Source organism: Hirundo rustica, chromosome 2 (assembly GCF_015227805.2).
Source record: "Hirundo rustica isolate bHirRus1 chromosome 2, bHirRus1.pri.v3, whole genome shotgun sequence".
Classification (NCBI taxonomy): domain Eukaryota; kingdom Metazoa; phylum Chordata; class Aves; order Passeriformes; family Hirundinidae; genus Hirundo; species Hirundo rustica.
In genome coordinates, this window is record NC_053451.1 from 117,170,589 (window position 1) to 117,182,328 (window position 11,740).

An 11,740-nucleotide genomic window follows, 5' to 3' on the forward strand; every position below is an offset into this window, starting at 1 on the left:
AGTTGAGAAGTTGGATTTTTAAACACCCTGAGCTTCCACAAGAGAAAAAACAACAGAGAATCAGGATCCAGGAGTGCTGGGATTATAACTTTGGCTCAAGATCCCATCCCACACCTTTTTCCCCAACACTAACACCTAAGGATGCTCAGAATTTCTCTGAAATTGGGCTATAAAAGTACAGAATCGTCTGCAAAAGGAAAACTTGCTATTTTCTGCCTTAAAAGCAAACCACACTCACACAGGAATATTTGCATTTCCTCAGTTCCTGGTTTAATTCCTTCCGCACTGGAAATCTGTTAAAAATAATGATAAAAAAAAACCTCCACGCAAATCTATTTTATTTCCATCACCAGAATTCCAGGAAAAGGCAGCATCAGTTTCTGAGATGATCTTCAATTAGGAGACACCATAATTCCTGTTCAAACAACAGTGCTTGTGAGGAGAGGGGGAGAAGAAGAACCTGTGATTCCATTTTCCACTGATTCATTTTTCCAGGTAAAGAAAAAAATTCCAAACAGAGCTCCAGCTTCCACAGAAATACCATGAACAGAATGAATTTTAGAGGAAGAGAATTAATTTTAAAGCTGGGTGTAAGGAAAGTAGGAGCTGGAGTTGTACTAAAAAAGGGGAGGAAATGTGTATAAATTATCCCAAATCCTGCACATTGCATTTGTCCATTGGGTTTGGGGAAAAAAAAAAAAAAAAAAGAAGAAAAAAAATAAAGGAACTTCTCAAAAGCAGAAATAAGGTTTGTTTCCAGCAGAAATCTATAACTGAGCCAGCAGCTGGTAGAAAGCCCTGCATGTCTGAGTTTTCACGAGGAGCAAGAGGTTAATTAATGGCTGCACTCATTAAATCCCTTTGCAGAAGAATCCTCCTCTCCCTCAAGAACAGCCAGATTGTGACACCCAATTGCTGCTCGCACAATCGGTGTGCAGCTGCAAGGAGCCCTGGGGTTTTGTTTTCCTTTCCCCCTCCAAACAGAACGAGGATTTGGGTGAGATCAGGTTCACCTCGAAGTTTCTGAGGCAAGAAAAACCTTCAGAACCAAAAAAAATCCCAGATTTCTTTTCTGTTGGAAAGTTTGATTTTCAAAAAAAAAAAAAAAATCGCTTTGAAATTGCAGAGGAAAGGTTAGAGCTTGGATTTACAGAGCTGTGTTATACCCAAGGACAAAAAACAGTTTGGAAATGCTCTTTTAGAGCAAATAATATTAAAATTCCTGGATGGACTGGGTTGGAAGGGACCTTAAAGATTATTTTGCTGCAACCTTTGCCATGGCAGGGACACTTTCCACTGTCCCAGGCTGCTCCAAGCCCTTCCACGCTGTCCTTGGACACTTCCAGGAATCCAGGGGCACCCACAGCTTCTCTGGGAATTCTGTGTAAGGCCTCACCACCACAAATTTCAGGGATTTTTTGAAACCACTCCTTTCCTTATTTCCTTACAAGCCCAAAATCCAGTATTTTCTACTCCTCAGCCCTTCATTTTGCCAATTGTGCCACTTATCTTCCGCTTGCCTACACCCAGAGCTGAAATTGATGGAGAACACAAATCTATAAAAAGGATTAAAAAAACCCTAAAGCAAACTGTGCATTTGGATTTCCCTAACTTCATCCTATTTTTATCCTCTTAACTGCCTGAAGCTCCCTGTACATGAACATTTTATACGTATTTTCTGTTTACGCTCCGAATACAGTGACAGGCATTTTGGATATAAAAACGATGTTAAAAGCTCCTGTTCCTTTGACAAAAATCACCTATCCTGAACCACCAGCTATTTTTAAATTTAAAAGGCAACATCCCTCCACCCCAGCAGCTCTTTAATCAAAATATGAAAGTGATTTCTCACTGGAAATGAACACTGACATTCATATTTACTGTTTCATCCACCTGTTTGCACCTGCCCGTTTTTATCCTCATCAGAAATAATACTTTCCACTGTTTCTCACTTCCCACAATGAATTATTACACCCACATCACTCAAAATAATCCCCCCCCACCCCAAGATCTTTCCCTCAGAAGTTTGGGGTGTGAAATAAATGTGCAAATTATGCCAATTCTCTCAAGCTCACACCTGGTACCTGCTGTTTTTTTACCTCTGAAGGGGAGATTCGTCTCTGCTGACCTCAGAAACCAAAAAAAACCAGCCCCTAAAAAATTGGGTAACACTGCAGCAGCTCCTCAGGCTCCCCATAAAACCCAGGAGGAACACACACAGTTTTAGGACAACATTCCTCTGACCTACTTTAAGCAAAGAGATGAGTCACAAAACAAAACAAAACAAAACAAAACAAAACAAAACAAAACAAAACAAAACAAAACAAAACAAATAAACCCCTTTATTCCTCTGCCTGTCTAAAAGCAATCCGAGGTGAAGCTGTCAGTGCTGAAGTGGTGTCAAATCACACAAAGCTCATCACCCTCAAATGATAAAATCAAATCCCTGCAATTCTGCAAGCTGAGCATTCAGATGCTGCTTCCCTGGTTCCACAAGTCACCAGGAAATTATTATTTTATCATTTTGAGCTGTGGAAGCAACAGAGAAACTCAGAAACAGCCTCCAGCTGATCCTGAGCAGAATCATTGAGGCTGGAAGAAATTTTAAGATCGCTGAGGAGCAACAGAGAAGCAGCAGGGTTGTTTCTCTTCACCAAGCTCCATTTTTTTGGGGCTCATTTTTAAGGAATAAGAGCCTGCCTTGCTTTTTCCCAGACCTTGGATTACCTGGAGGGTGATGCCACCGAGCTTTGTGGAAATAAGAGAGTGTTTGTGTCTCAATAATGCCCGCAGGAGAAAAGGTCTTAAAAAATATTACAGCCACATGGGCAAGAAGAGATTTCACAGCGCTCTGGAGAAGAACTTCTCAGCTTCTTGATTTCTTGTGTTTTGCCCTTCCCTTTCTCAGCACTTTGATGTGTGAGTGATCTCAGTTATCTCTGCACACAAGTGACCCCCAGGATGTCTGATATAACCACGTGCAGTTTGTAAAAACAATTTTATCGCTGGTCTCCTCCCTGCTCATCCACCTCCACCACTGCCTGCAGGAAAAGCGGGGTTTTTCTGTCAGAAACACCTCCCCCAGCCCTGCTAAAACTCCACATTAACATTTATATTTGAGGCTGTCAGAGACCAAGCAACCCCAGGAGTTCAGGGAATGGTTACTGTCACCTTGTTTTCCTTCTGGAAACACCTTCCCCTGCCACGTGCATCCTGATTTTCAGCTAACGGACAGGGATGAACACAGGGGATGATTTGCTCCACCAATTGTTAAGCTCCTAAAAAGATTAAATCCATAAAACCCCACAGCAGATGGACTGCTGGATCCCTTTGGTTTCTCCTGTGCTGGCACAGGTTTTGGCAATTCTGTACCTGAATAAGAGGCTCAGGTCGGCGCTCAGCAGTTCAGTGCTCATCTAGGTCAAGATAAAAGATCAAAGCCTACTCTCACTCTAATTTATTTCATATTTTCCCTTTGGAGAAAAACATTTTGAAGGCCCCTGGCTCTTGATGAGAGCCAGGATCATGATGAAAGAGTCAAGGCAGAAATGTGGAGCTCCTCTTGAAAAACAATGTTTCTCTCTCTCTCCACGGTCAAATGACACCAAATTTCCCCAAATCCAAGGGGAGGGCACAGCCAAGTAAATGTGACCTTTAAACAAAGGCTTTGACTGAGGAAATTTTCCAAAACTTGTCTCTTCCTGTTTTCTTGGAAAGTTTTTTAGCTGCTCTAGAGTGAGAGTTTCTTTGATGCAAAAATTCAGTTAGCTTAGCAGCATAAAGACAGCAAACATCGTTCTGGTTTCACCAGAATTTCTCACATCTTTATAAAAAAACACTGACTTAGCTCCTTCCATTGTTTTCCCTGAGTGAATTTTCAATTTTTCCAAGTGCTGGAAGTGACAGAAAAATTCCTGACATTACAGATATCACAAATAAATGATGAAAATTCCTCTCACACTCTACCTTATTGAGTTTGCCGAGGGAAGAGATCAGATCTGCCCATTCGCTGGATGATTCGAAGTTCCTCAGAGCTTTCTCGATTGCTGAAGAGTAATTCCTGTACCTGTAATCCCCAAGTAAATCCTGCTCTTCTGGATCCATCTTGGCTTCTCATAGCAAGGTGGAACCTCCTGGTGAACTAAAACATGCGAAGAGTTACAAAAATCCCCCGAATTTCGGCATTAATAAATGTAAATAAATACGGAGAGGCACCGACGGCACGACAAACAGGTCACCAGATGAAAATTTCAACACAAGGTTAAAAATAATCCCCTGGGCATGACTTTGATTCCCCAGTGCCTCTTCCAAACGATTTTCAGCAGCTTTTTCCTATTTCTGGCACGTGTTTTTCCTTTCCATGCACGTGGATGTCCCACAGTAACAAAGGGGGGGATCCCAAAGCCTCCCTCGGAGCACTGACAAGGAGCTGGGAATTGCCTCCCTAACTCCTCCCCTGTGCTCCGCAAGGTCACCTGGAGCATGGAATGAGAAATATTCCCTGTGCAAACTGCTTTCCTAGAGGAATCCTGCTCCAGGGCTCTCAACCCGCAGCAGAAGGAGCTCTCGGAGCTCTGCAGCTCAACCTGGCAGCGTCCATGTCCAAGGTGTTGTGCCAAAATGCCAAGCCATGCATTGTAATCTTCCCGTACTTCAGCAAAACACATCCACGTATTTTTATATTTAAAGATCAGCTGCTCAGACCCGATTTCCCTGTGTTTTGCAAGGCATTCAGGCGAAAAATTCAAATGCACCTGGTTTGGAACAATGGAATCCAAGCACGGTTGGATTTTCCCTACTTAAAAAAATCCTTCCTTCTCTCCTTTGCCACCTCTGGCAGCAGTTCTGTTAGAAAACATAAAAATATTCTTCTGGAATAGTTTAAATATGCTCTAGGTTTAGGTTTGGGTCAATCCCTGCTGCATCACTGATACAGAAAAGAAGTCACGGATCTGTTACAAAGTATTTTACATTTCTGAAGGACATTTGCAGTCGGTCTCCTCCTGTTAGGACACGAAAATAAACCCAAGCCATCCTCCACGTCCCTCAAAACATTAAATATGCTGTAATAAACAGCTTTAACTCCACCAATAGAAGGGGTTTGGTAGGGAACTCTCAAAACCAGAAAAATGCCGGGTGAAATGAAAAAACAGAAAGGATTTTAAATGCAGGTTTAAGGCACCTTTGCACTCCCCTGAGCAGGACTGAGGCATTGCCAAGAAAACCACCCTGTGCCAGCCACGCCAGATCCACCTCCGTGGAAAAATAAAATTATCACACAATGCCATCAGGGCCAGATCGGGTCGGTTTGTTTGGCTACGAGAGAGGATTTAATTTTGTCTTTCATCAGGATGTTTGCAGTGCCTCTCACAGCAGAGAGAGGGAAATCAGGGAATGACATTTATCTGGGATCCAGCTCTCCCCGTTCTGAAATCAAAGCAAAGTCAAGCCTCCCATAAAACCCAACAAAGCGGAAAAGCTGCAAGATACCGTCAGCAAAAATGAAGAGCAATCTGATACAAACACTGGGCAAAAAAAATTCCTTCATCTCATCTAAGGATCTTAATCATGGGATTGTTTCTACTCCTGACAACAAAGCAGGAGCTGGGAAGTTTTTCCAGCAGCTCTCTGCCAAGTCAGGGCTGCTCCCACTTCCATGAGGAAGAGATTTGTCTGGAGCACTTAGAATCAGGCAGCTGGTTTGCTGACAGGATACATCGGTTCTCGAGATATTTAATTTGGATTTTTTTTTTTTTTTTTTTTTTCAGTGAAAAGACAGGGAAATAGTTGATTTCCACGCAGGAAAGCAGGGATGGAAGTAATGGTTTAGTGTGGATTGATCTTCCTGCACCTCGGCTGCCAGATGTCAGCAAGGTTTGATAAAATCCAACAATCTAAATAAGGCAAGTAGATCTCGTTTGTGCTTGGACGCAAAAGCAGGAAAAGAAATAACAATATAAAATTATTAAAAAGCCATACAAAAGCCACTTGCCAGTGACCTTTAGGGAGGTAACCCAAATCCCAGGTCACAAACCTTCTCAGTAAATCCTGATGTAAATAACTATTCATCAGCTTCCACCACTGATGGTGCCAGGACGAGGAGCAGCGGCCATAAATTAAAACAAGAAATTCCACCTCGGCATGAGGAAGAGCGGCTTCTTTCCGCGGAGGTGGCGGAGCACTGGAACAGCTGCCCAGGGAGAGCCGTGGAATACTCTGAGTTAGGGAAGATCCAACAAGGATCATCCAGTCCAAGCCCCGCGAAGATCCCCCAACAATCCCAACCCCTGGCAGCGCTGCCCAAACCCTCCGGAGCTCTGGCAGCCTCGGGGCCGTGCCCATTCCCTGGGAATGCCGCGGATCTCCCTGGCTGGAGCCATTCCAACCCCTCCCGTGTCACCTGCAGCGGGTGACGGCGCCTCGGCAGGGGTGGAGTGGGTGATCCCTTCCCAAACGCGGCCATTCGGGGATCCCGGCACCGTCCCGGGGCAGCGCTGTCCCCTCAGCCGGGTCCCCTCCCGTCCCCTCCCCGCCGCCGCCTACCTGCGCAGGGCGCCCGCGCCTCCCGCCGCCTTCGTGTGGGAGCCCGGGCGGTGGCGGGGCGGGAGCGGCTCCCGCAGCCCCTAAGGCGAGCCGGCCCTATGGAGAGCCGGCCCTATGGAACACCGCCCCATGGAAGCCCGCAGACCCTGTGGATGGCCGGCCCTATGGAAGCCCGCAGTCCCTATGGAAGCCCGCAGTCCCTATGGATCGCCGGTCGTACGGAACGCCGCCCCCGCCCGCGCCGCCAGGCCCACAGCGGGGCCGCGCCACCGAGCGCCGCGCGGGGAGCGCCGAGGCATCGCGGTGCGGGAGAGCTCCGGTTATCCCTGCAAGCCGAGGCCGCCGGCCTTGTCGCTCGCTGTGGCTGACGCGCGCTGTCGCTGTCACCTTCCTCCCGGTGTCACCCGCCGTCGCGTCGCGCCACAGCCCGCAGCGCGTCATCTGCCTCCCCCCCCCCCCCCCCCCCCCCCCCCCCCCCCCCCCGCTACGGGGAGATGGTACAGGCCGGCGAACCCAACGGGGCGCTGAGCTCCCTCTAGCGGCGATGGCGGGGACGGCGGCTCCGCGCTCCCCCCGCGGCCGCCCGAACAGGGAGAACCCCGGGATGCACCGGGAGAGCCCCGGGATGCACCGGGAGAGACCCGGGATGCACCGGGAGAGACCCGGGATGCACCGGGAGAGACCCGGGGTGCACCGGGACAGCTCCGGGATGCACCGGGAGAGCCCCGGGATGCACTGGGAGAGACCCGGGATGCACCGGGACAGCCCCGGGATGCACCGGGAGAGACCCGGGATGCACCGGGAGAGACCCGGGATGCACCGAGATAGCTCCGGGATGCACCGGGAGAGACCCGGGGTGCACCGGGAGAGACCCGGGATGCACCGGGAGAGACCCGGAATGCACCGGGAGAGACCCGGGATGCACCGGGAGAACCCCGGATGCACCGGGACAGCCCCGGGATGCACCGGGAGAACCCCGGGATGCACTGGGAGAGACCCGGAATGCACCGGGAGAGACCCGGGATGCACCGGGACAGCCCAGGGGTGCACCGGGAGAACCCCGGGATGCACTGGGAGAGCCCCGGGATACACCGGGAGAGACCCCGGGATGCACTGGGAGAACCCCGGGATGCACCGGGAGAGCCCCGGGTTGCACCGGGAGAGCCCCGGAATGCACCGAGATAGCTCCGGGATGCACCGGGACAGCCCCGGGATGCACCGGGAGAACCCCGGGATGCACCGGGAGAGACCCGGGATGCACCGGGACAGCCCCGGGATGCACCGGGAGAACCCCGGGATGCACCGGCGCTGTCCCCGCCCCGCCGGGACCCGCCCTGCAGGTAAAGGAGCGCCAGCGCTTCCAGCTTCGCTCCCGGTCCAGCTGGATTTAGGGTGGGAAAAAAAAAAAAAAAGTTTTCGGGATTTTTTTTTTTGTTTTTACGAGAGGTCGGGTGTGGCATTTACGGCGGGCTCGAGTTCGATGTGAGGAGCCATCTGTGCCCGGCAGGAAGCGATCGTGCTGCAGGGTTTTTATTCCCGTGACAGCAAACCCAAGGAACAAACAAACCAAACAACATCAAAATACCCGTGGGCAGTAAAACACAGGATCGCGCCCGACAACGATTCCGATACTGTGGAAATATATTATTTAACCTCAGTTTCCCTTTCCCTTTCCCTTTTTTTCTTTTTTTTTTCCCTTTGCCATCCCTTCCTATCTTCCCTCCCTTTTCTCCTTCCCTTTTTTTCTCTCTTCCCCTTCTCTCTCTCTTTTTATTTTTCTTTTTTTTTTCTTTTTTTTCTTTTTTAATATGCCAGGCAGAAAATCCTGGCTGGGGGGGAAAAAAAGGGAAAAAAAAAAAAAAAAAAATCAAGGAAACTGCATTTATTCAGTTATTCAAGGTGAGAGAAGAGGAACTGTTCAGATTTGGATGGATACTGTTTCAGCAATGACCCCTGATTACATTAAGTATTAAGAACCACATTAAATATTAAGTTACATGACATTATGTACAATAAGTACATTAATATACTGTTTTCTTTTCTTGGTAGCGCCTGCCTCTCCCCTTCCTGGCTGGATTTTAGGAATTGAACCTTTCTAAACTGCAGTGCCACCAATTCAAGTTTCAGTTTCTAAAATTTAGAATTACTCTCGGAAATGCTGGTCAGACTGAGCATGTGCCTGACCGAGCAAAGAATTTGTATTTGGGATGATTTCCTTGAGACATAACGCTTATGTCCTAAAGCACGGAGTATTTCTTAGGATGTTTTCCAATTATTTTCTCAGGGGTTAGAGCTGGATGATCTTTAAAGTCCCTTCCAACCCAGATGTTCCGTGATTCTCCTTCAGTGGCACTGACATGCCATGAAAATAGCAGTAAATCACGTGGAGAAGTGTTGTACAGGACAGGAGCCCACGGTTATTTCATTTTTATTTCATCCCTTCCTAACACTTAAACCTCACACTCAGCACGGGCGTGAGAATCTGGGAGCAACGAAACAACTCCCACGCAGCAGACCTGGGAGAGAAGCCGGGGAGGCAGTAAAAATAATAAAAAAAAAGAGGAAGGAAATAAAAAATTGATACATTTGGGTTGGACAATGCAAGCCCTGTGCAGAGCCCCGGCCTGGCACAGCCGCTGCCATGACCTGCCCTGGCGCTCTGCCCCTTCCCAGGGCACGTTCCCTCTTCCAGGGCGGCAGGGAATGGGTGCACGCTCTTTCCTGACTACCCAACGTTCTGCCTCTTGTTCCCACCCCCAGCTGCTGCTTCTCCTCCCCTGAGCCCCCCAGCACAGCTGCAAAAACCTCTGCCCCCTGTTCCTTCCTTCTGCTCAAACCACGGGAAGCTGTTTAGGATCAACACCTCCGTGAGGAATGACAGTGACTTCCCAGCCATCACCTCCCACTTTGCTTCCTCACCCTGGCACGGAGGAAGTTGGTTTAATAAAGAGCTTAATTTAAAGATTTGGAATGTACAGAAGTTATCAGAAAAAGTGGTTTGGGGTGGAAGGGATCTTAAAGATCATCCAATTCCAACCCCATGGGCAGGGACACCTTCCACTGGCCCAGGCTGCTCCAAGCCCGTGTCCAACCTGGCCTTGGGCACTGCCAGGGATCCAGGGGAATTTACAACCTCTCTGGACAACCTTTGCCATGCTCACATAAAGGATTTCCTCCCAATATCCAATCCAAACCTGCTTGTTGGAGCCCTGGGCACTGAGAATTGCAGAGTTCCTGTGCTGCCAGGCACCGAGCCCCCAGCAAACACTGCACTGACCTGAGGCCGTGGAACAGCTCCCAAAATGGAGTGACAGCACTGGGATTGTGGCTGTGCAGCTGGGATAGAAGTGTGTGACAGCACAGTGCCACCCTGGTTTTTCTGAGTTCTTAAACCCTTTTGATTGTTCATAAGATGGAGTCAGACATTTTAGCTACTGTACAATATTAGGAGCAGTTTTTGCCTTTTCTCACACATGTAACATAAACAAATCCTTTGTTTTTCGTTCCCTGTCCTTTGTTTGCATATTTCTAACCTGAAAACAATTGTAACTGACAGCTGCTCTGGCCATTCAGCTGGGAGGTGAAAGCTCCAGAAGCCAATCCACAGCCAGACCCACAAATGTATAAAAAGTAAGAAATAAACAGGCAGAGGGGCTCTGGGCTTGGCTCAGCCTTGAGCTCTCTCAGAGGAACAGCTCTGCCCTGCAAATCTCTCGTCTCCGTGTGATTGCTTTGCGTGTCCCTATCACAGCACAGGGGGCAAAACTCAGAGCTGAAGGGTTTAGAATACAGGAATAGAGAGAAAGCAAGGTGGAGGATTTAGGGCAGAGGCTGAGTCCTTCTTTTTCACCTTCATGGCTCTGGGTGGGATTTTGTACTTGGGTAGAAAAGTCCCCATTGCGGGTCATGGATTTGGTTATTGGGTTAAAAATCAAAATAATTTAGGTGTCATTTCATAATTGGACAGTTTATCCTCAAAAGGCCTTGTAGAGAGAGAGAGACAAAGCCATTTTTACTTTGTTAGCCAGAAGTGCTGCAGATCTCACAGCTTGTGAGACTGTAACAAAGATAAGAATTAATAAACATCTGAGCCCAAACAACAAATACTGTCTCGTGCATTTAATCCTGACTCTAACAGAGAAAGTAAAAAGCAACACCTGCTCTCTTTCCAGTCCAGGCCATTCCCCCTTGCTCTGACTCCCTGGCCCCACGGAAAATCCCTCTCTGGCTCCCCTGTAACCCCTTTAGGCACTGAGAACTGCTCTGAGGTCACTCCAGAGCCTTCTCTTCTCCAGCCTGGGCTCTACACAAAGTTTTACAGCCCAACAAAACTCTCCAGGATGAGTCCAAGGCCTTTTGTAAAACTTGCAAACCTTGAATTCGGGTGAAGCTAAAGCAAAACCCGAACAGAGCAGCTCCTGAATTTGACTTAAGCAGGAGCTTTTCCAGATCCCAGGGGAGAGTTAAAAACTGATTTGTATTCAGCACTGGATATTTCCAGCCAGGATCCTTCCAGTCTGGTCCTTGCACCAAACGCAGGCCAAGGCGTGTTTGGAATGTTTGGAGATGCCACACAGATGGACACAGAGCTTGGGAAGCTCAGTGACTCAGGCAGCACTTGAGGGATGAAGAATTCAGCAGGATTCCCCACTGCTGGATTAAGTCTCTTAAAAGCTCTGACTAAACCCAGGATCCCAGTAACACAGCTGGAAGGGCACAACACAAACTGGTTTTTCTCTGTGGCACATCAGGAGGGTTAAGTGACAGCGTAGCAGCCAAAACTTCACACAGTTTGTAATTTTTTTTTCCCCTAAACCCAAGACCTCCGAGTGTTTTTTTTTCTTCCCAGAGAACTTTTGGCTTTCCCTTCAAGGAGCTCTAGTGCATGACCGATGAGGCAATTCTTCGCAGAAACAATGCTCCTGCATGCTTAAAAAACTGATTTATCACCAGCCCTTTGTTCTGCGCTGATAAACAATTAATAACCCCCCACAATATTTATTCCCAATGCCTTCCACTGCAAGGCTTCCCGAGCCAACCTGTTCTGGGGGAGGCCAATGCCAAAGCCAGCCAGCATCACCTCCCCGACTCCTGATTAACAATTAACAAGCCCACTGTTGATTTGTCATCGCTAACAACAGCTTTATGGGCAATTTTTCAACTCTGAGAGTATCAAAGGCAATAAGCAGCATTGAAA

General features: G+C 48.1%; 1 protein-coding gene across 2 annotated transcripts in view; it reads right to left on the reverse strand.

Annotated features, from left to right (window-relative positions):
* The window catches only part of DOP1B (DOP1 leucine zipper like protein B), a 39,561-nt gene extending 32,804 nt beyond the window's left edge, over positions 1-6,757 (reverse strand). The window contains exons 1-3 of one of the 2 annotated variants that reach the window (XM_040054862.2): positions 6,544-6,757; positions 6,035-6,190; positions 3,967-4,141 (exon numbers count right to left, since the gene is read on the reverse strand). In XM_040054862.2, coding sequence (XP_039910796.1) covers positions 3,967-4,104 — 138 coding nt within the window. In that variant the 5' untranslated portion in view covers positions 4,105-4,141; positions 6,035-6,190; positions 6,544-6,757. The remainder of the gene's footprint in view (positions 1-3,966; positions 4,142-6,034; positions 6,191-6,543) is intronic. The other variant, XM_040054861.2, reaches the window with a different exon arrangement.
* Between the last annotated feature and the right edge of the window lie 4,983 nt (positions 6,758-11,740).